Here is a 23,658-nt window from a genome sequence, read left to right on the forward strand (position 1 = left end):
GTGATAGTGGCGGGGCACAGGGAGGCAGAGCAGGCGCGGGGCAGCCATGCCAGTGCTGCAGGGAGGCTGCGGACAGACTGTAGCCACAGGAGGGCATCAGTGCTGTGCTGGTCTGGCAGAGAAATGTACCACAGGGCGGACCCCACCCGGCTCTGAGCAGAAGCCCAGGCTTCCCAGCCTGCAGCCTGGCTCTCCAGCCTCCACAGTGCTGGATAGACCAGGGCTTCAGGACCAGCCCCTCACTGTACACGGCGTCCTCATGGCATGGACTTGTAGGAGTCGGAGACAAGCTCCTGCTTTCTGGATTGTTCCCAAGGAGACTTCACAGCCCCAGCCAGTCGGCCACAGCAGGGTGGGAATCACAGACCCACAGGACAGGGGCTCTGGTGGGTTTGCGCTTTTCCGCTCCATCCTTCTCCTCCTTCCTCCCTTCCCCATAGCTTGCAAGAGCCCTGGCCTGTTCCATTAAGGTGGAGACCACCCCATACTACCTCGGCAAGAGCCCCTCAACCCTGCAGACACCATGCCAAGTTCTCCAGGGCTCCGGACAACCCTGCGGGACCCTGGAACTTCTCCTGTGTAACAGAGGGGAAGCGAGTCCAATCTACTGGACAAGAGGACGGGGGAGCCCCATGAGAGTCCACCATGCTGCCGCATTCTCCTGGGCACATGGGCCCCTCCACATCTCCCAGCGGAAGGCCACCTGCCATAGGCCCTCATTGCCAGGAAGCAGAACCCTACCCTGCTGCCTTGGGGACCCCTGGAGCCCTCCCTGGCCCTGTACCCTTGGGGGGCCCTCTTTCCCAGAGGGTCCCCGTGGCTGGGAGGGGCTCGTGGCAGGAAGTCACCCTGAGCACTCAGCTCTCACTTATCAGCTGCACCAGACTTGGGAAGAGACGGAGGGAAAGGCTCTGGCAGAATGGGCAAGGCCGCGAGGGCACCAAGGGTGCTGACTGAGCCCGCGGTGGTGCCTCTCCCACCCAGGCCAGGGCCCACGGGGACAGCACAGCCCACAGGGTGTCCGCCAGTACCTGCATCATCCGAATGGATATCCGAGGATGGTGCCTCATCCGGGGAAGCCTGGATTGTCCCAGCGGCTGAAGGGCTTCCCGGCTGGACATCGTCAGAAGTCAGGGCCTCTTGCTTGGGGGTGGCCGGTTCACTCTGTGTGGACCTCGGGCCCCCGTCAGGGCTGCACACTTTGCTCTCGGCATCTGCGAGGATGTGCTGTTATCAGCAGGGCCTCGCACTCAGGACCCTGTCCCAGGTGCCCCCTCTGGTGGGGCAGCTGGACCCCACCCTCCCCTCCCTCTCCACCTTCTGTGCTCCCAGACGCTGCACACCTAGGCCTCTGGCTTTTGCCACACACCCCCTTTCTCCACGCCTGAGGGAGCCGGGTCGCTGTCTGCAGCCCATCCCCTGCTCAGGGCCCTTTGCAGCTCCTGCAGCCCCTCCTCGATCTCCCAGGCCGCTTTGTCCTGGGATCGCAGAGAGCTGCACACGGACGGGCGTGACTTCCCAAGCGCTCTGTGCGCCCTCCTGCTCCCTCCCATGGATGGGCCAGGTGGCTGCTGCAGGGTGACAGGCACATGGAGCAGGGCCAGGCAGCCCAGACAGGTGGCCACAACACTGACTGCCAGGCGCCCAAGGTGCGGGGCTCATGTGTGAGGTGATGTCATGGTGGCAGCAATAGCACCTCGTCTCTGCCCCGCAGGGGCCCAGCAGTCACTCAGGAAGTGCTGCTTCCAGACCACCCACCGGGCATCCAGCACTGACTAGCCCTGGCAAGGGGGAGGCCACTAAGATGCCACTTGGGTCACTGACACTCTGAGGGCACAGAGATGACCACTGTGGCATCTGAGGCTAACAACAAAGGGGCAGAGCTCAGGGGGTCCCCAGGACCAGCTTTTGCAGAATGGTGACACCAACAGGTGTCACGGACAGGTATAAAGAAGGGCTGTAACAGCCCCTCAGGCCCTGCCTCACCCCGGGTCGAGCCTCCACAGCAAAGACAAGGTGGCTGCTTCCGTCACACAGCTGCAGGGCTACTGGGCAGATGGCGCACAGGGCACCCTGATGAGCCTCTATGTGAACCCTGTGGTCCCTGCTTCACTGTGACAGATATCACAGCGCAGAGTGGTAACATGACCCATGTGTTCCCACAACCTCGGGACAGCTTGTGGGTGCCCACTTGCGCTGCCCTCCCCCGACCCTGCCTCCCTGCCTGCAGTGACAGACTGATCTGTCCACAGGCAGGGTTTCCCTTTGTCCAGCTCAGCACATTCTAGGTGTGTCCCTGTCACTGCCCAGAGTGTGCCCCCTGGAAGACAAGCACACGGCCTCCCTACATGCATCCCACCAGCACGCTTTCTGGGTCCTGGCTCCTTGTGTATAAGATGGGGATGATGCACTGAGTGTGGTGGTGCACACCTGTAATCCCAGCACTCCAGGAGGCTGAGGCAGGAGGACAAGTCCTAGGCAACTTAGTGACTTAGAAAGACCCTATCTCACAATTTTAAAAAGGGGGCACACTTTCCTGAGACCCGGCACACTTTCTGGGTCTTTCCTATGATGCAACTTGGTACTGCTGGGGACCAAGGAAGCTCAACTCTGCCAGGAGTCTGGAGATCTGCACACGGGACCAGCTCATCAGAGAGGGGCATTGCCTGCCTGGGGGCCTCACAGAGGCCTCTTCCCATGAAAGCACAGCTGCAAATGCCCCAGCCTTGGTGGCCACATGCCATTTGTCCATGCTGCTTGTGCAAACCCTGTGTGTTTAAGGAGTGCCCCAGCCTCGAGGCCATAGGCAAACAGGTCCTGGACTGCATGGAAACTGGACTTTGCTGCTAGCCTAGCCCTCGATCAGGCCAAGACCTGAGGCAGCCGGGAACTCAGTGGCTCGGCAGCATTAGGGTCTTGAGGCTGGAAACCAGCTGCAAAGCCTCCTTGTGGTTTGCTCAAATCTGCATGACAGTGTCCACTTCCTGGACCAGGGCAGCACAGAAGGACATCAGAGCTAGCCTACTGCGGCAGTTGGGCAGAACAGCCCTGCCTCGCTGTCCTGAGGTGGGCAGCTCTGCCCGCTGCCTGTGGCGATCCACTCCTAGCCCTAAGGGGCCACTGCTGCTCCCACTAACAAGCACCTGTGCACCAGCATCATCCCAGTAACAGGAGAGCAAGACGGGCAGGCCCAGAGGCAGGATCTGCAAGGATCTGCCCTAACCCGCACCACCTGGGTTTGTGGTTGAGTAGCCTCGTGAGGCTTTTCGAGCTACGCTCCAACCTCCAACCCAGAATCAGCTCAATGAGAAGTTACAGTTCCCAAAATAGCCTTGGTGGCAGGCGGTTGCTAGGAAACACAGGCTGGGGCCGAGGCGGGGTCTCCTGCCCTGTTTTTTCCCTTGTGTGGCCAGCGACCTCCCTGCCAGTCTCTCCACTGTTGGCCTTCTTCTCTGAGGGCTGCAAAGGGGGGACAGCACAGACTGCAGTGCGTCATTATAAAAGAACCACCATGAACATGCACAAATGCACACACGCATGTGTGCACACTGAGTGTGCACAGCATGCGGTATGGGTGCACATGAGGCATGCATCTGTGTGTGCACACATGTACGGCTCCCACACCTGTGCCCGGGGGAAGCAGACACACTCACCATCATTGTGCAGTTTCCCAGGCAGCCATGTGGCTTCTAGGTCACTGAACACGGCACAGGGCAAAGCGCTCTTTTTCAATATGATAGAAAATGAAGTCCTTTAAGTTATTTAAGAAAACGCCAGGTTGATGTTCATGGGGACACGGGAAAGTCATTCAGGGATGCGAACTGTGTCTACAAGGACACCCACAGTCTCCAGTCTTGCCTCAGGTGCTGCACTGGGGACTGGGCCTGCTCTGTTCCTCCGGGTCACAGAGGTCTCAGGAGGGGACAGAGCGGGATGTGGGCAGTAGCAGGCAGGCTCTGTGAGGGAGCTGGCCACAGGGGAGCGCCCACCACCGCAGCGTGGCCTCACTTCTCCAGGACTTGTGGAAGCCATGGTATGTGTGTTAATTGCTTTACTTTTAAGATAAAAGATGTTAAATGTATGAGTCGTGTTTTGTTTTGCTTTTTTTTTTTTTTTTTTTTTCCTAAACTAAAACCTCTGTCTTCAGTATTAACAGCTCTGCGGCTCTGCTGTTCCTCGGCGATAAATATGTAGGTCTGGGTTGTAGTTTGGACTCTCCTCTCTGAAAGCTTTGCCATCCTGCACCCAGCAAGCCCCTGCGGCCCGGGGAGCCTCCCGGCTGCTGCCCACAGGACAGGCACCTGTGCCAAGCCCCGCAGAGCATCAGCCTCACGTCCCATGCCCTCTGTGCTCCCCTGAGCTAGGAAGGGGCAGCTGTGACACCGAGGCCCCCCAATACCAGTCGCTGTCAGAGACAATGCCCGATGAACAGGGCAGGCAGTGCTGACTCCAAGGTGCAGGGGAACCAGGTCCCCCAGATCCTACAGCCAGCTTAGGTCTTAGGGCTGCAGGTTGACTAAAGGCAGTTAACACACAGCAGAGAAACACAGGCCTCCACAGGAGAAGCCAGTCCCGCACAGAGCAAGCCCCGTAGCCCCTTTTCCTCCTGTCTCTGCCCCCCGATGCCCTGGCCTTGCTCATGAACCACAGATTCCTCGGGCCCTTGCCCTGGTGTAGCTTAGGCTCCCACCCTCTTGTACCTGCCTGTGACACCCCAGCCGTTCCTGGGGCAGGGAAGCAGAAGGCAGCCCAGGCCTCGCCTCTCTCCCTGCCCTTTCCCTCAGCCTTGCCCCCCATCACAGGCTCCCTTCACCAGCCCCTTCAGCTCCACCCTTCAACCTCACACCCACTGTTCTGGCAGGAAGCTGGTCCTCACTTCCTGGATCCGACCCTGTAGGAAGCTGGAGTCAGCTGGAAGAGCTTATCAGCTACCCGTGCGGATGCAGCGGCCACCCCCAGAGTGTTTTGTTTTGTTTGTTGTTAAGCTCTCAGCTGCCGCTCAATGCTATAGCACTCACCTAGCACGTGGGGGGTGCTAAGCCCCATCCCAGCATCAAGGACCCTCACGTGTAACAAACTCTGAGGACCAGGCCATGTGCTCTGCTGCCGCTTGGTCTCCTTGTGAGCACACCTCCCAGAACCCAGTCAGCCAAGCTCCCTTGCACGTGCTCAGGCTGCTATGCGACCCTTTGTCATAGCCCCACCCTAACCTTCGCGCAGTTTTGCTCTGGTTTGTGGGTTTGTATAATGCCCGTGCCCCCCAAGGGTGCACATGTTGGGAGAGCTGAATCCCCAGCACTAAGGCAGACCCTGCACACGGGGGCACTTGGGAAGAGTCTGCAGCGTCACCTGAGGAGTGCAGGCTGGGCCCTAGCGACAGAGCCTGCTGCAGGCCACGCCGCTCCTGGTTCCCTGCTGCTCAGCCACAGAAATAGCAATGCCAGGGAGGGGCAGGCATGCCGAGGCCAGAGGCCCCAGGCCAGCCTCACACCTGCCCGTGTACCCAGGGCTAAGGCTGGTGTCTACCTCTACTAATGCTTGGGGAAACCTCGGAGGAAACGTAACGTGTCCTGACTCAGGAAGGCCACCGGAACCTCGGGCATCTGCACACAAAGTTACACTGCACGGGACCCGGCCGCTCATCACGTGAAGCCCGAGGCTGCTCTTGCCCTGGGGCTACAGCCGTGAGCAGCTTGACAGCCTGCACGCCTGGCCAGGGCTTTTTCTTCCAAACTCAGGCAGAAGTTTAAGCCCCAAGGTCGGGTTAGTAGTTTTATGGGGGTGGGAGTGTAATGTGACCATGGGGTTCAGGGCGGGGAATTAGAGGGTGGCTAGGACTAGGATGGAGCCCCAGGATGGAAGAGAAACAGAGCACAAGAACAGACAGATGCAGCGCCCTGGGCAGGCTCACTCCCTGCCTCTCCAGCCGCGTCACAGCCTGGGGACTCCTCTGGCAGGAAGGCCATCGCCAGGACAGGCTGATCACAGTGCCATGCCCTTGAACCTCCAAATGGGTGAGCTCGGCGAACCCCTTTCCTTCGAGTGTCAGCCTACGGCAGATACTGCTTTACGGCAGTGAAAGGTGATCAATGCAGAGCCCCCCAAAGCCTGACTGCCTGCCATCAGGCCTCGAAGCCCAGGCCAGCCGGTCTGCTTCCTAAAGCAGGGCTTAAGCCAGCAAGCACACGGAGGCTGGAAAGGAAGGTCCACCACGACGGGTGCCACTGCTGCTGCCGCCCGCCCAGCCTGATGCTGGCCCCTGGGCCTCTGTTCTGATGGCGCCCAACAACATTATCTTACAAAAAGAGTTGAAAACAGACAAACCGCACTCCTGGCAGTTTTCCTCTTCCATTAAAACTCTCAGCTCGTTCATCTTTGACAGGAATTGAATCTACATCTTTCCTCCTCCCTATTCCTCAAAAATAACACTTTTTAGGTAGCTTTAGCCTCCCTTTCCTGCTCCCTGAGACTGAAGATGAAGCTTGTTGTAGCATAATCAAAACAACAGGGTTTGGAACTCTTGGGTTTCAGTGAAATTAAAATAATCCAGATTTCTAGTTCGGCAGTGACCTTCCACCTCACCTGAGTGAGAGCAGGTCACACACCCGGACACCACAGGGCCTGAGGCCAAGCCTGCCTTCTCGTGGACACCTGCCTCGTGGTGTTAAAGAGCTTCCCACGGAGGTTTCTCTCCGCTTGGAGGGAAGGGAGAGAAACGAGGGCAGAGGCTTCGGCCCATGGCTGGGTTTATGAGCGGCAGGCCTGGGCGTTCGAAATCAACTCCAGAGGCTTCTAAGGGCCAGTGGGGTTTTACGCAACTCCCTACCCGAGGTTTAAGACCTCACAGAACTAGCAATGGGGAGCTTCGGAGTCAGGGCCCAACTCCAGTGCCCTGCAATGACGGAATCCGTAACAGAATCTGGGAGATGTAGGGACGGATGCTGTCCAGTGAATGGTGCCCATGGCAGGAACCAGCCACAGGCTGATGAAGAGGGAAGACTTGCTGCCACAGACGGGACCTGGTGTGGCTCCTGCCACTCCCAGTCCCCACATCCCTGCCTGTAAACTGCACCCCAAAGACACGGTGCACAGCCCGGGCTGTCACAGATGCAGCCACATGGGATCCTGGGAATCTTCTGATGGCAGAAGTCAAAATAATGTCCCCAAATCACAGGCTAAAATGCCAGTGTGGAGAAACTGAAGACTCAAAGGGGCACCACTGCTGCCACCTGGTGGGAAAGCAGGGAGCACAGGCTGCCATCCTGGCAGGAAAGAGCAGCGCTAGGTGCCCACAAGGGGGCGCCCTGATCCTCGCTGACGGACTGTGCTACTCCAGCTCCAGACCAGGGCTGGGCATTCATTTCCCTGGCCTAGGAGGCTGTGAGAGTCCAGTCCCACACCTGGCCACAGGACGCCTCTGGTCTGCATCCCGACCTCTGATCGGCGCCCCGGGATCTGTGTGCCATTCAGCTGGCCATGGCCAGCACATGCCCTTGGTACCCGGAGTGGCCCCACTTACCCTGCTCCATCATCTCCAGCAGCCCCTGCTTGATGAGCTCCTCCCGGCCCTGCCTGCTGGCCATCTTCTTCTCCAGCGCTGTGGACAACAACACTCGGGTGAGTCTGGGCTGCACCCCCGGACTGGGGTGGGGCAGGACTGCCTGTGCACTGCTGGCCGGGCAGTTCCAAGCTGCCCCACTCAGCAGTCTGCGAGGCCACAAGTGTTACAGTGGCCAAAGCTAAGTAGATTCATGGGTGTCTAAAGCGATGGCTATGTGATTCACTCTGCAGGGGACCCAGGAGTACAGCGGCCCCTCCAAGCCACTTCTGTGACCCCTTCCCGCCCTGCCCTGACGACTGTGGCCCAGTGCCCAGGGACACCTTGCTGCAGCTGTGGGAGCCGCTGCTGACTGCCTCCCCACCACCCGCATCTCCCCTCCCCGAGTTCTGTGCCTCTCTGCCCCAGAGGTCTGAGCACTCTCCAGTCACTGCTGGACCTCGATGCAGCCCCAGCTGCCCGAATCCTGCAATCTCATCTTCAGAAAAGCCCTTCCTGCAGCTCCCTCCCCCGGCTGCATCTGCCTGGCTCCTAGTCCCCTTCTTCCCCAGTTCACTGTGCACAGGTGAACCCCAGCTTCCAAATGCACAGCTGCTGAAGCCTGCTCTTAGGGCAGCACCCCAAAGCCACCTGCTCTCCCCAGATGTTCCCGGACACACCCGGCCACCCCTGTCTGAGCAAGAGACCAGTGGAGGAGGTGGCTGTCTCCAGGGGAAGGGGAATCCGTCCTTTATTCAGAGGTGTCTGCCCAGCACGCACTGCACGGCATGTGCTGAGGTGGATGCTGGGGGAGCCTCTGGGGCAGGGCCAGGGCCCGGCCCCCTTCATGCCTGGCTTGCCAGAGGCACCTGGGAGTTCCTGAACAGCGAGACTTAATTGGTTTTCATTCTTGGCAGAGAGAGTTTGTCAATAGACTTCTTGAGTGGTTAAGAAACTTCATGAAGTGTATACCAAGGTGTGAAGCAAACCCAGGGCTGTCGGAGCCACCAGCCCCACTCTGCAGGTGCCATGGCTTTGTCTCTGCCATCCGCAAGGCCCTGGAGACTGTGCCTTTTCAGAGCTTCAAGGAAAGGGGACCCTGGGGCCCCCGGAAGCAGCAGCCTGAGACAGGCACTTTCCAGCCTGTCCCTGAGGCCCAGGACTAATTCCACAGGACCAGTGCGCTCGCTAATTGCTTTCAGCCACAGCTGACAAACAAAGGACCCAGTGGGGAGGGAGGCCCTGGGGCCCAGAGCCTCAGCTCCTGCAGGATTTGCTCCTTGGAGTGCTCAGCCTTCGCAGATCCCAGCGCCACGAGCAGAGCCCCTAGGTCACCGGGGCTTAGACCTAGGTGAGTTCCTCCCATCTCAGCTGTTGCCCTGCCCCCCAGGGAGGCAGGGCCACGTGAGGTGGCCATCCCCACAGCAAGGTGCCCACGTGCCAGAGGCCTCCAGCATCTTCTGGCCCAACACCTGCTGTCATGGCCCCTTGCACCTTCTGGTGTCCATCTGGCACATGGCGGGGTCTCAGGGCCGCACTGCCCGCGGTGGATTCCGAGGAGGCGGGGGCAATGGCACAGAGCTGGGATTGGCAGGCTATAAAGGGCCTGAGTGAGCGTGCGCCCTTCTGGTCCTTGGGAGGGAGGCCCGGGACACGTGAACCCCGGCAGAGCTGGGCCCCGGGCAGAAGGACCCCGTGCAGGGCACTGAGCCCAGGGCCACCGGCCACTCCTCTTTCTGGTCCCCGATGTGAGCCTTGGTGTAGGTTGTGGTGGAGACGTGGGCAGCCAGGCCAGGTGGCCAGAGGAGGGAGGTGCCGGGCACAGCTGGGCAGCTCGGCCCTCAGAGACCTCAGAGCAGTCTGCCCACCCGGCAGCAGTGCCCACCGGGCCCGGTGCCCCCACCCTTCCCCTGATGGGCACTCACCTGACGTTGTCTGCTTCAGCTTCTCGGTTTTCTTTTTCCTCCATTTCCAGGGCTTGAAGATCCTGCCCAGCGTGGCCAGCTTGCTGTTCCTCCTCACGGGGGGAGTTCGGATCCCTGAGACCAGATACTCGGAGCGCACTGCGGGGGTTCGGTCCATCTCATCTGCAGGACGAGAGCCAAGGGAGGGTCACAGGTGACCACCAAGTCACCTGGTTTCCAGGGCCTGGGGCCTAGGAGGGTCCTCAGAGTAGGGGACGCTCCAGGTACACACAAACGTGCAGTCCCCACTTGGGCAGTGCTGCTGTGGAGACCTCCCTCTGCGGCCTCTCGCCACCCACCCATAGGCAGCCTCACCCAGCTCTGCCTCCCCCACTGGGATTTAAGGATTTTCTAATGTCACAGCCCCTACCCCAGGATCTTTGCTCATGCAGAGCCTACATCTAATCTACTCTTCTTTCCAGATTTTCTGTCTCATAAAACTACTTAGCTAACTGTCACCTCCTCCAGGAAGGCCTTACCTGGCCCAGAAGAAGCCAGGCTTTTGCAGGCCATTTGATGGCCACTGTGGGCCCTGCCCAGCTCTCCAAAGACAGAGAGCAGGCCTGGCACCACTGCTGACCCCCGCGTGGAGCCTGCCCTCTGAGCCAGGCAGTTGGCCCATGAGTGGACACAGGGGAGAGGCTGCCTCTGGGCGCCTCAGTGCTGGAGAAGCAGGCCACGCTTGTGGAGTTGGGGATACGCCCAGCTGGTGGCCAGGAGAAACCATGGTGACCAGTGTGTCCCTCAGTAGAGGACAGGCTTGGGAGTCACCCTTCCTGCCTGCCGCCAACCGATGCAGATGTACAGATGACAAAGCCAGGGCAGGAGAGGCCTGCTGCAGGGTCACAGCCATGCATGTGCAAGGGAAGGGGCGTGTGACGGTGTGTGGGCGGGAGGGCCTGTGGTGGAAGCCTCTCCCGTCTTCCCCCAAACATGGGGGTGAAGGCTGGGAAGGCGGGGAGATGGGCCCTTCCCATAGGCTACTTTACAGCAGGTGACACGGCTGACTCTGTAGGACATTCAGTTAGAGCACAAAACAAAATTCAGCAGAGTGGGGAAGTCTCAGGACTGTGACAGGGACCAGCACTGCCTCTGTCTGCTGCCCGGAGCCCGGCCAGCACAGGCTGCCCCTGGGGAAGAGGCGCTGCCCCCTCCTGCAGCATCGAGGGTCAGACACAGCTTCTGGGGTTGGAGGTGGGAGGAGCTGGGCAGCTCCCCACTCCCATCTCCCATGTTCGCACAGGAGCATCCAGGGGTTTAGTGCACCTCACTGCCTCCCCGAGAAGGGGCCATGGCCTCTGGTCCCTAACAGGACCCTGGGAGCTGGAGGAGCAGAGCAGCTCAGGAGGAGGCCCCTGGAGTCCCAGGGCAGGGACCTCAGCCTGAGGAGGCTGCTTCTCATTTCCCTGCCCGAGCTGCCCCTGGGCCACCACCAGCCATGCAAGTCCACAGCAAGGCCTGTCCTGAGAACAACCGCATGTGACAGCACCCAGGTGTCCGTGGGCCCGGCCTCTGTGCCCAGCCAGCAGCTGCTGAGAGCACCAGGAGAGGTGACCGCCAGAGGGCTGCCCCCCAAGGGCCACTCTGCCTCCCTGCACCTCAGTCTCCTCATCCATGGGCCAGAAGTTGGAGCCACCCTGATAGGACAGCAGCAGAGACCCACGGTGACAGGAGGTGGCTATAAAGCCCGGAGACAGAGGTCGGCAGCACAGCTGAGATGCACTGATAGGGAACCACGTCCAGACCTCAGGGCCGCTTGGACAGGCAAACAGGTGGGCATGGGGAGCTTTCAGGAAAACTGTCATCGTGATGCTTATGTCACAGCAGTAACACAGCACACTACACAGAGAGCGCAGCTCATGGCTGTGCGTTATGTTATGCTTCCCTCATGGTAGAGCAGTGAGCTATGGTTCGTGTCCATCCCACAGGTGAGCAAATTGAGGTGCCACAGCTGCTTTTGTCAGCTGCAGATCTGTGGCAGCTGTGACCCCCTGAGCTGTGTCTAAGGAGACTGTCAGGGTGGGGGCCACACCAAGACGGCGGCACACAGCAGCACCACACTGTACCACTGGTACGTGTGTTAGCTATCCAGGGCTCACGTCTTCCCCTGGCTGGGGTGGTGGCACTGGGGAAGCCGTCCTGCTTGGCACAGGCTCTGCCATCCACTGCAGACGCTGTTCGCCTTCTGGGCAACTTCGCATCCCAGTGACACAGGCATCCCCACGCTGACAGCAGCACAACTCACAAGAGAGAAACCTCTGCAGCCACCGCACAAGAAAATGTGCTGCTTACAACAGAGTACTACTCAGCCATGAAGAAGGACGGCCGTGGGTCACTGAGGGCAGGGCCACCTGGAGGCCATACTGTTAGGAGAAATAAATGACCAAGCTGAAGTATCACACAGTTCCTCTTATACGAGAAGACGAAGGTTTAAATAATTTAAAGAACGAAATAAAGAATCAACACTAGGAAGCAGAGCTAGACCTTTGGCAGATGGGGACGGATGGGACCTAGAGATGGAGGAGGGGAGGGGAGGGGAGAGGAACTACACTGTGCTGCGTTGCTGTGCCTCTGTGCACTGCGAACGTGGGAATGAAAATGTTAACAGTAAAGAAACCACAGCGTTGCCGTCCCGCACCGCATCCTCCAGGCGGGCCCAGCGGCTGGCACCTAGGCCAGAGATCCCGCTTGCTGTCCCCGCCCTGGGCTCTGCTGTGTGTGCAGGGTGCAGACGGGGCTCTCTCCTCCCAGAACTGGCTCTCTGCGTCCCTTTCCTCCTCTCCCCTCCCCTCCCCTCCTCTCCTGTCCCACCCACGGGCACCAGATGGGAGTGGAACTGCCAGTCCAGGCGACCGCAGGAAGCCAGCTCTCCTGGAAACCCTGGTGCGGCAGGATGAAGCTGAGTGGGGTCCCCACGCCCCCAGGCCTGTGCGAGGATGAGGGTCACGGCTGAGCCTGGGGGATGGCAGGGCGCAGGGGATGTCCCCCTGCTCTCTCTGCCCCTTGCTCCAGTGTGAGGCTCCATGGCCGTCACTGGAAAGACACCCTGAGCCGCCTAGGCAGGGGGAGGGTGAGGGTGAGGGTGAGGAACCCCGAGCAGGGGCTCCAAGCAGGGCTACAGCAGCAGGCGCTGGCAGGTCCCCACCAGAGACCCCAGAGGGGTCCAGAGGGTGTGTGCATGGCCCGAGCTTTCCAGCAGCCCGGGTGAAAAGGTGCAGCACACAGAATAAACTGCACAGCAGAGTCCAAGCCTGGTTGCTTAGTGTGGGCTTTGGTGGTGGTCACAGCTGTATCCCCAGAGACCAGGGCAGCAAGGCTCTGAGCTGTGCCCCCTGCAGCAGATCAGAGGCTTGGGAGAGTGGAGCTCATGGGAGATGACCAAGCTAACGGGCTCTGGGGAGGCACTGTACACAGGCTGCTGGGAGGTGCTGCCGTGAGAGGCAGACAGGGCCAAGACTCTCCATTCAGAGCCCAGCATGGAGCCGCTGGAGTGACTTCAGCCCAAAAGCCCCAACTTATCCAGGGGCCAGACACCGCACGGGTCTGTTCCCCCGCCTGGACGTCTCTGCCTGAGTGGGGGTGTCACCCAGGAAGCCATGATGGATGCAGGGGCAGAGGACCCAAGTCTGCACACTCCGAGCTCAGCTCCCAGCCCCAGACTGGGCTCCCTCTCCTCTCCCTGCCCCAGGGCCAGACAGCCGAGCCTCCTTGGGTTACGGGGGGGGGGGGGGGTTACAGTCGGTGCCGCCAGGCGAGGGAGTGGCTCTTGGGCAACACGGGCAGCAACTGGCATCTGCAACGCTGGCCTGCTCCAGGGAACAGGGAGCTGAGGAGCAGGGACGCAGTTCCCCTGGGCGAGCGTGGGGGTGAGCAGGGCCTGCTGTGTGAGTGAGTGGTCCCTGTGTCACAGAGGGAAGGGACATCCTGGCCGCTCCTCCCAGGTCTCTCTCACCATGGCGCTGCTCCCTGGAGCTGCCAGGATGCTCCTTCCCACTGAGGCTGCAGCGGGAGATTCCGGGAGGTGCAAGTGAATTAGCAGGTCCCCGTTAGCAGGTCCCCCCACCAGGAACAGTGGTGCTAAGTGCTGGGCACTCCTGCCACCTCCAGAGGCATTAGCAGCTCATTACTGAAACACTCTGCTATGTGGGCAGCAGTTGAGGAGAGGCCACAGCTCCCTGCAAGTCTTCCAAGGCTCCCAGCAACGGGTGCGCTGACCCTGGACACCTGCAGCCATCTCTGGATGACCCCGACTGCCCCCAGCACCCTAAGACACAAGATGACCCATCCACGGACCCTCTAGACTGAAAAGTTGGGCACAGTTCTGGCTGATGCCACACTGAGGGCCCAGGCTCATTTCCGTGCCTGGGGCAGGGCAGTCCTGGGGTCATAGCATTTCCTTTCATCTGAGCTCTGATCAGCCTCAGTTGTCGTTCCAGGTCCGTCCTCTCCTCAGCTGGCCTCTGCCTTTGCTGACTGACATCACTCCGTGAGAACAGGCACTGGACCTTTCTTAGCCCTAAGCCTGTGTCACCCCCGCTGGGCCCCGAGACCCAAATGTTCAAATACACATCTGTGTGCCCAAGGATCTGGGTGCAGGACTACACACGCTGGCACCCACCTCAGCTCCCACTGCAGGACTCTAGTGCCTGCCTTTAGTGACCTGGGCACACCAGCCCCCTCACTGTCTACCCAGTAAGCTCTGCCAGCCTGAGAAGACCCGGCCCCGAAACCCAAGGGAAGGAGAGCCCAGGACGCAGTGCCGTGGCCCAGTGGTGGTCTCTTAGGGACCCTGCCGCCGGTGATGCTGGCCTGTGATTGTATTTCTTGGCTTCTTTGACTCACTGGACATCCCTCTTCCCAGGGTGCACCGTGAACCAGGACTGCACTGAGCTCAGGAAACCAGCAGACACCTGCGAACTCAGTCTCTCCGTGCAAAGCTCACACCTTCTCGGAGGAGAAAAACCGAACCAAGCAGCCACGAGCTCGGACGGTATGAGCTGTGGGAGAGGAACGCTGGGGCGCGGCGCGGAGCAGAAGGCTTCTGAGGTTTCCTGCTTGGTTTTGGTTTTGTTACCAGCAATGTTTGCGGTACACAGTGATCACAGGATCGGTGGGGAGCTGAGGCGCACACGGCGCCTCTGGATTTTTTTGTTCCCTTCCCGCTCTTTCCTCTGACTCCTTCCAACCCTTGCGCCCGCCCATCTGCAAACTCTATTTCCGTTTTCCCACTTCAGTTCTCCTTTTCCATCCTTCCCCTGCCCTTCCTCGCTCTGTTGTTCCCTTTCTCTCTGAAAAGGATTTCCCTGGTGCCTATTACCTATCTTTCATTATTCTCTTTATTTATAATTTGTTTCTCATTTAAAAGAAGCTGTGCAGTTTTTAAGGTTGTGCGTCTGACTTACGTCACTTAATATCATGGTCTTGTGGGTCACTGTGAGGTGATAACTTTAACTCTGCACAGACACCTAGACGGGAATGGCTGGCTCAAACGGGATTGTTAGTGTTAGTTTAGTGTTGGTTTAGTTTTCGGAGCAGTCTCCGTGCTGATCTCTACAGGGCTTGTCCTCGTCTGGGTCCCCACCAGCAGTGTAGAAGGCTCCTTTTCCCCACAGCCTGCCCGCATCTGTTACTCCTTGATTTCTCCAGGAAGGCCGTTCTGCCTGGAGTGAGACAGCGGCTTCCTGCTGTAATGTGCATTGCTCTGATGGCCAGCGATTCCACTTCCTTGTTGAGTCCTCCGCTGGCCCCGCCCCCAAATCCATCTGCCAGTATCCACTGACATTGTCTTGGAATAAAGGCCAACCCTGGGCCTGGGGCCTCCTGCCCTGGGACTTGCTGGCCACAGAGTAAAGTGAGGTGCACAAAAGGAGCAGATGCCAAGGCGGCTCGGCCTCAGGGGCGGCAGCTCTTCCTGCCTGGACGGCGTGCGCAGAGGTGGGGTGGTAGCTGAGCGGGCACTCGCATCTGAGTGAGCATTGAATGAAAGGTGAACTCACCACAGCGTGGCACGGCACAGCCTTGGGGGGGGGGGTGAAGAAGGCTGGGAGGCTCGAAGCCCAGGAAATTTTCTGTGTGTAGACTTGGGCTCCACCCAGACAAGCCACCTCCCACTGTGCCCGTGAACGATGACCACACACACACACACACACACACACACACACACGCACGCACAAACATCAGCCATCGTCATCAGCACTGGGGCGATACCAAAGCTTCATTGACCGCATACTGATAAGTGACAATCCAGCTGGGGAGCCCTTAGCGCTCCCAATTTCTTAATGTGGGTCTGTGTACCCAAACCTGAAAGCCTGTAAGTTAGGGTTCACAGTGACAGAGTAACAGAGGCAAGGCTGAGCTTGGGAGGTGGGCGGGGCCTGGTGGAGAAGGACATGTGTCATGGGGGCAGGAGGACACTGCTGAGGACTCGGCTCAGCGTCAGCCTCATGATACAACCACGGAGAATGCATCTTGCTGGAGACAGCAGGCCCCAGGGGAGCAGAGCCAAAGGCCCAGGCCGCAGGGGATGTCACCCTCACGGGAGAGCCTATGAAGCAGGACTTCTGTCATGGTGGTCCTCCGTGGCAGCAGCACCTGTGAACACCTGCACTGTGACAGGCAGAGTCCTCGGCCTGGGGGTGAATTCGCTCCTCCCTAGCAGGACCCTGGGAGGCGGGATATTTTTATCACTCATCAACAGATGAAGGAGAAGACATGGCAAAAAGTGAGAGGAGTCTCCAGGTCACAAGCGGTAAGGGACCGAGTGGGATCAAAGCGACAGAAGTCGGGCCACCAGCGTCAGACAAGATGCTGCTGTCAGAGAGGAGCACGGAGGAGGAGAGGGCTGGAGAGGCCAAACCATGACAGCAGCCGCTAACAAATCCTGGGACTCGACCAGGGGCAAAGGCCTGGCCCCTGGGGCCAGCTGGCTCCACAGCCACCTCAAGATAAAGGCTGATGCTTTAATAGAACAACCTCCAGCATGGCCCGAACCTCCAAAACCAAATTTTAAAAATGGCTTTCAGACTTCCCTCATGTAAGACTCATGGAAAATTCTCAAACCAGCAGGGCATGACATTTTCGGGGATGCTGATCCTGGGGACAGAAAGGGCCACCCTGCCCACCGCCTGGGATGGGATGCGATTGTCAGGCTGCACGGGTCCCTCTTCTGGGGCTCAGGAAGGGATCAGCTGCTGCTGTGGGCAGGGAGCTGGGGCAGGGAGAGCCAGGGACAGGCGCACACACCTGGGGGTGCTTACTGCTCAGTCCTCCTCCTGCCCCCAGCCTCCCTGGGTTTTCCTCACAGCTCTGCAACCTGGCCAGTCAGCACCTGCGGCTGCAGCACAGCACGTGGGCGGGAAACAAGGCTGTGTTTCAGGAGGGAGGGACAGCGCCCTCTCCAGGATCCAGGACTCTCCCGCTCAGCACCTGTCCCAGGGCCTAGAGCGCAGGCTGCGTGAACGGAGGAGCCAATGGATAAAGAAGGAATGCAAGACAACAGCCTGGGCCACAAGGACCTAAGCAGATGGAAAGTAGGCCGCTGGTTACAGGCCCTGCGGCCCTCGACGTGGGGAACCGCAGTTCCCACGCAGCTCCCAGGCCTCATTCGGACCCACGGACACCTCCACTGTCCTCACCATCCCAACCCCGGCTGGCGAGCAGAGCCGCCAGGCACAGGGAGAAGGGACAGGGACAGAGCTTCACAGGGAACAGGCCAGCACAGTGAGCACTTACACTCGGATCTCAGCTCTGCGTGCCCAGGCGAGGTCACAGTGCGGGGACTCCAGACTACGCTGTCAGTCCCATCTTACATCTGGGAAGGGAGGGTCCCAGCAGGTAAGCAGTGAAGTTCAAGGCCCCAGAGCCAGCCAGCGGCGGGCAGGCATTGCGGGCCAGGCTGTGAGCAGGTGAAGGCTCTGAGAAGTCCTGCAGTAAACAGGCCGAGCTGGGGTTACGAGGCTTTTGCTAGACTGAGAGATCAGACAGTCACCCCATCAACCTAGACAGCGAGACCCTGTGAGAACTGCCAGATGGGGTTTGAGTTAGAGGCCTCGGAGGAGGCAGCTCCAGTGTGTTCTCACTAAGTGGTGGTAACTGGTATTTTAGGGACATGAAAGTCTGTCCCCCTGTATCTGATTAATAGGAGTCTCTAAGATCTTACATTGGGCCCCAACATTTCCCGAGTCACAGAGCCCCCTGCAGCTGCCCGAGCCCCCACCCAGCACTGAGGCTGAAATGAAGACAGACAGACAGACAGACAGACAGGCATCACCGATGCCCCCGACACCAGCGGAAAACCAAGACGCTCCTCAAGCAGCCTTTTTTTTGCCCATGTGTTTCGTGGAAAAAAACAGCACGTCTGACGAGAAAGCCCATCTGTTTCGTATCAACCCATAATTTTGCCAATGGTCGCTGGTGCCTGGCAGGCAGATGGCCGGTTCTCCAAGTAAGAGTCAGCTCTGCTGTGTAAATCAAGTGGGTCTGGACGAGCCCTGGGGAGTCCGGAGGCCGGGTGGGGTCGGAAGGAGGAAGGAGCGGAGATCGGGCTCTCTCCTTACCAGCATCCTGCTGGTTATTTGGTTTGGGAGGACGCTTCTGTCTCTGCTGAAAGCAGATTCCTATAAAATTCTCCTCTGGACAGCCACCTTTGTTTTTGCAAGGGCTACAAACTCCTTTTAGAGGTGTTTTTCTAAAATTCATGTTTTGCAGAGGGGAGGAAAAAAACGATCATTTCAGAGGAAGCATTTAACATGAACTAACTCACCGGGACCCTTTTGCATTGTTCCAGCCCTGACTTTCTCAAACCAAAGCGCAAGGGAAGCTTCTTAACAATGCACAAGGACACGCAAACAGGAAGTGAAGAGCAGTCTGCTCCAGAGGAGGGAAATGATTTCCGCACTGGGAAGACCTTGAGCCAAAGGATTTCTGTTTTGAACATGTGTCCTGCATTCGCTCTGCATCTGTCGGGGATCAGCTAACATCTGTGTGGGACAGATGGAAAAAAAGATTCGGAGGCTCTGCCGGTCACGTGGTCTCCACTGCAACCGTGCAGCTTAGCATCTGGAAGAGCACAGAGCCGGGGATCGGCACAGCGGGCGTGAGCGCGTGTCAATAAAGTTTTATTGACAAAACCCAGACCTCAGCTGTTTAGTCCATGGGTTTGACCACCCTTGGCCTAAGCAATCCCTTGCGAAATGTTTTCAGTGGCAAAGTATGACTGGGTACTCCCAAGAGGGTTAGGTTTCGGGTCCTGATCCTCTATCTTTGCTTCCATTTCTAAGCCCTGGGCTCCATTTCCCCCACACAACTCTGCAGCCTCCCCTCACCAGGCCCTCCCCTTTGCCCCTGAGCAAACACCCTGCATCCAATGTCAGCTTAACAGCATAGTGACTTTTAGGTCAGAGCCCCATCCCTGATCCAAGCTTCTGGCCTCCACTTTCTTCAGCTTATGTAATACCACTGCCCCTCACCCCACGTCCCCCTATATGTATCTCTTCTCTGCCTTTCGTTCACTGATCCCCCCACCACACACACACACACACACACACACACACACACATGGGGCTGCCACCCATGCCTCCTCCAGAGGTACCCCCTTTTCCCTGACGAACTCCTATTCACCCCTCATGGCCCCACCCTCCGTATTTTCCCACCATGGTCTTCAGCATAACTTAGTTCTTTTGTGCTTATTATTTTCATATCTGTTACTTCACCATAAGAATGGAGACCAACTGTGCCCTCAGAGCTGCCTCTGGGAGCCCTTGACAGAGCCTGGGGGCCCAGGGAGGGCTTGATAAGCATGTGAGCACCAAAGGGAGGTGAGTAGAGAGTCTCCTATGCTCAGCTTCAAGTCCCTGCCCCGGGGACCAGTCCAGGCTCATCTGAAATGTCAGAACCCACCAGAACAGATCATGTCCTAAGCAATGACTGAGTTTGCTGTTTGACGACTTTTGAGAATTTGGGGCCACACAACACACTGTTCAAAGACAGCTTCTGCCCTCGAGCAGAGGGTGGCATGTTTCAATGCCTGGAGGCACCTGTGCTGGCGTCGCACCCTGCTCATGCCACCTTATTCCTTGGCCCGTACAGTGCCCTGCCTACAGTCCCCTACCTGACTCTGCTGAAACCCTTCCAGTGGCAAACCTCCAGGGAGTCCTCGGGTGTCCTCACAGTCCGTGGCTTTCCCCCATCTCCTGGAGCCTCTGCAGCTTCCTGAAGCTCATCCCCACCTCCAGACTCAGATTGGCAGCCCTGAAGGGTGCTCCACCCTGTCACTCCGCCACTCCTCACCCGAGTGCAGTGAGACACCGCACCACCCCCCACAGCATGTTTGTCTCCCTGACTTGGGGCTGTCTCTCCCTCTGGAGAGACCTCCTCCAGCCCGGGGACCTGACGCAGGCTTTGGAAGGCCCCAGCAGAGGAACTCATGAACAGAAGAAGCTTTCGGAGGTGGCTCTGAGGTCAGAAACAGGATAGGGCTCGGGATGGGATTTCTGGAAAGTGACGGCATCCGAGGTCTCTTGAAAACCCAGTAGGAGTTAAGCAAGCTCTAAAAATAGTGATAAAGGTAACATTCCTGGAGTGGACGTGCCACCGTTCATTAATCCACTCACCTGTCGACAGCCATCTGTGTCGCTGGCACATACAAGCTGTGACCGGGAACAGTGTTGCTACGGACATTCAGGTACAGGTTTCCTTTTAATATGTGATATATATATATATATATATACACCTGGGACATATGAATTATGACTAAAAAATACAGTGAATGCTTTAAAAACTTCTAAAAATTATTATAGTAAAGAAACGTGGTCACTAATCCCCTGCAAAGTCCTCCCCTGCTTGGGACACACTTCCCCATCGCCCTTGCCAAAGCCCAAGCCGTCCTGGGCGTCCCCTTCCCTCTCCTCCTCCGCGTCCTTGAGGCTGCCTCAGGACGAAACCTTTACCTTTGGTGGTCGTTTAGACTTTGGGCAAAGCCAGAGGCGGTTCGGCGCCAGGGCTGGTAGACGGGCGTAAGGGACAGAACACACCTCGGTATTTTTATCCGTCTGCCTTCCTGCCGGATGGCACTTGGGATCCACATTTATCCTATTTTTTTTTTTATCATTTCTCATAAAGACACTCAGAAAAGAAGACACCCAAAACTGCCTCAGAAAACAGCAAGAATGGTGGGATAAATGTGTTCACACCGAGGAGTATCTTTAGAGGGATGTGTGGCAATGGGGTGGTTTTGTACATTTAAGTATCCACCATATATACTGGTCACACCACACACAAAATTGCCATACTGAACTTGCTGAGGAGCTGGTGAACTCTGTCCCACCGTGGCTGCACTGTTTTCTGCACACGGCGAGAACCCAGTACTGACACATGCTCAGCGTGTGTCACAGGAACCTGGAAGAGTCACAAAAGACCACACATTGCAGGAATCCATTTCTATGAAATGTCCAGAACAGGCAAATCCATGCAAAAAGAAAGCAGATCGGGCTGCCAGGCTCGGGAGAGGAGGAGGAGGAGGAGGAGGAGGAGAAGGAGGAGGAGGAGGAGGAGGAGGAGGAGGAGGCTGTGGGATCCCTTGGGAATGCTCTGAACAGACACAGGTCATTGCTACAGGGTCACGTGAGTGGACAGAGGGCCACCCCACTGCGAGAGCCACTCGTGCATCAGGGCCAGCTGCTGTGCCCACTCCTCCTCTTGCATGACTGCACCCCGCCTGCAACAAGTGCCCTATTCACGTGAGAAAATCGAGTTCCACAGAGAGAAGCCCACGGTCACCCAGCATCCAGGTGGCCCGGCAAGGGCTCAGACCCAGGTACAGCTAATTCCTAGATTCAGATCTGTCTCCCCATCACTCTTCTGCCATGGGGTGGAAGATCTCTGAGGGGCAAAACTGTACCCTTGATGACCTTGCAGTCTGCAAGTCCCCTCTGAGCTGCAGCCCAGGGGCGCTGACCACAGCCCTGACAAACACAAGGGCATTAGACGGAAGTACAACCAGAAGCCAGAAGAGTCCATGTGTCCTTCAGCTGAGGAAAGGACAGATAAAATGTAGGGTGTCCACGCCATGGACATTACTCAGCCACCAGAGTGAGTGGGGCACAGATACCTGCTGGGCACGGATCCACCTTATGGTGTGTTTATGAGAGAAGCCACGGATTGTATGAGATGTCCCAGAAACAGAAGCTAGAGGGTGACGGGAGAAGCTGGCAGCAGGGGACCCCAAACTTTCCTTTTGGGGATGAAATCTTCTGGGATTAGATCATGGTGACACCTGTACAGCATTGTAGAGTTGTGCCTTTCATCTATTAGATTAAGAATTTGATTAAAAGGTACCATAAAATGAACAGGCAGTGTCCATAAAGGAAAAGATGTCTGCAGTGTATGGAACACACATCGTCCAGCCCCCAGAGAAAGGGCTGGGGTTGGAGCTCGGTGGCAGAGACTGCACAGTGCCTGGGAGGCACCCGCCCAGGCACACACCCACGTGAGCTCACGCCCTCCTGGGTTCACACTTCCCGTGGCTCACAGATATAAACCAGTGAACATACAGCACAGCTGAGGCCCCAGTGCTGAGGGTGCCGTGGGGGAGGGAGAGCTGCTGAGAGCGCCCAGCGGAACAGGACCAAAGCCCCGGACGAGTGGGCACTGCTGGGGTGAGAAGGCCGAGCTAGGCAGCTGCGCCCAACACCCCAACCAGAGCAGTGCGCAAGTGCCAAACCACTGGGACACGGGCCACTCAGAAGGCTCCCACTCCCCCATCTCCCCAAGGTCTCCACGGCAGGCTGTGTCACCTGCATCTCCCTCAGAAACCAGGAGCCAGTGATGACCAAGGACTGAGTCAGGAAGCACCCTCTCCCAGGAACGATATCAATAGATATCCCTGGGGCTCTGCAGTACCCATGCTGGGGCCCCAGACCAGAGCATCACAGTGGACACAGCCTGGCCAGCTACTTCAGGTGAACTCCAACAGCAAAGAGGCCAGAGCCGCAGTGACCCCACCTGCCCACCTGGATGCTTGGTGACAGCTGGACTTTCAAACTGCCTCTGGAACATAAAAAGTCTTTGGTTGCAAATCCCAGCCCAGCAAGCGAGTCCCCCCACTGTGGCAGCTTAGATACACAGCCGGAACAGAGTCCCTGGGGTCTCGGCTCAGTAATCACTTCCTGCCTCATCCGTGAAATCAACCAAGTCAAGGCCGAGAGCTGGAGCCCTCTCAGCGGGCTGCAGTGCGCATGGAGAGGACCTGCAAGAAGACCCTGCCCTGAGCCGCTCCTGACATCCAGATATCGGTGCCCTTGGGCAGCTCCCTCAAGGCTGGCCAGCTGTTTGGGCTGCCCATAGCTTGCTCAGGATGCCGAGTGATCATAATGGGGGTGAGGAGGCAAGCCATCAGGAGGTTCCCCCAGCTCTGCTGGGAATGCAGACTGGGTGCCCATGTGCAGAGACTGCTGCTCCTCGAGGGGTTAAACCCAGACTGAGCATCTGACAACCCAGATGCTAGGGTGTCTCCTAGGGGTCCATACTGAAGACATTGGTACTGGTGCTGTGCATACCATCAAATGGCCTTGAGTAAAAGGGAGTCTACCACATAGTGAAATACTACTGGGCCAAAGAGCCGGTTGGAAACATGCTACCCCGCCAGGTGAGCCCCGAGGACAGGACACTAAGGGAAATGACTGGGTCATAAAAGAAGGCACACAGTGTGACCGATTTACACGGAATGACCAGAACAGATGACCCCACAAGCCGAGAGCAGGTCAGCGGTTACACAGCTATGCCTGGGCTCCTGCAGCCCGAACGGACGGGGGTGAATAGAAGTTCTGATTACACTGAAAGAAGGCAAGTTCATTAGGCTGCCGGAGCCTGGGTTTCCAGACCTCTGGAAATGGGGAGAAATTACCCAGCCCCCCAAGGCAGTGGACACGAGCTCAGGGAAGCTCGGCATGTTGCCTGACAAGGGACAGGATTTGATAAACACGAGCTGCAGCTTTGCCCGCATCTTTGGGGTGTCCAGGCGCCCGGAGCATCACAGGACCTGGTGCCTGGCGGGCACTCAGTAAACACCTGCCCAGTGAGTGAAGACAGGACGATGGAGAGCCTCAGCGAACTCACAAACTCTCAAGGGCGTAGAAAAAAGCAAACGCTTTTTACCAAGTC

At 58.0% G+C, this 23,658-nt stretch overlaps 1 protein-coding gene across 4 annotated transcripts in view; it reads right to left on the minus strand.

Moving 5' to 3' along the window:
- Phactr3 (phosphatase and actin regulator 3) overlaps nucleotides 1-23,658 on the minus strand; it is a 212,272-nt gene that overhangs the window by 74,226 nt on the left and 114,388 nt on the right. For all 4 annotated transcript variants that reach the window (XM_063248092.1, XM_063248091.1, XM_063248093.1 and 1 more), the window contains exons 2-4: nucleotides 9,463-9,624; nucleotides 7,520-7,597; nucleotides 1,032-1,214 (exon numbers count right to left, since the gene is read on the minus strand). In XM_063248092.1, the coding sequence (XP_063104162.1) occupies nucleotides 1,032-1,214; nucleotides 7,520-7,597; nucleotides 9,463-9,624 (423 nt within the window). The remainder of the gene's footprint in view (nucleotides 1-1,031; nucleotides 1,215-7,519; nucleotides 7,598-9,462; nucleotides 9,625-23,658) is intronic.

This window comes from Cavia porcellus, unplaced genomic scaffold (genome assembly GCF_034190915.1).
Source record: "Cavia porcellus strain 051 isolate PalLab524CR breed Dunkin Hartley unplaced genomic scaffold, mCavPor4.1 scaffold_5, whole genome shotgun sequence".
NCBI lineage: Eukaryota > Metazoa > Chordata > Mammalia > Rodentia > Caviidae > Cavia > Cavia porcellus.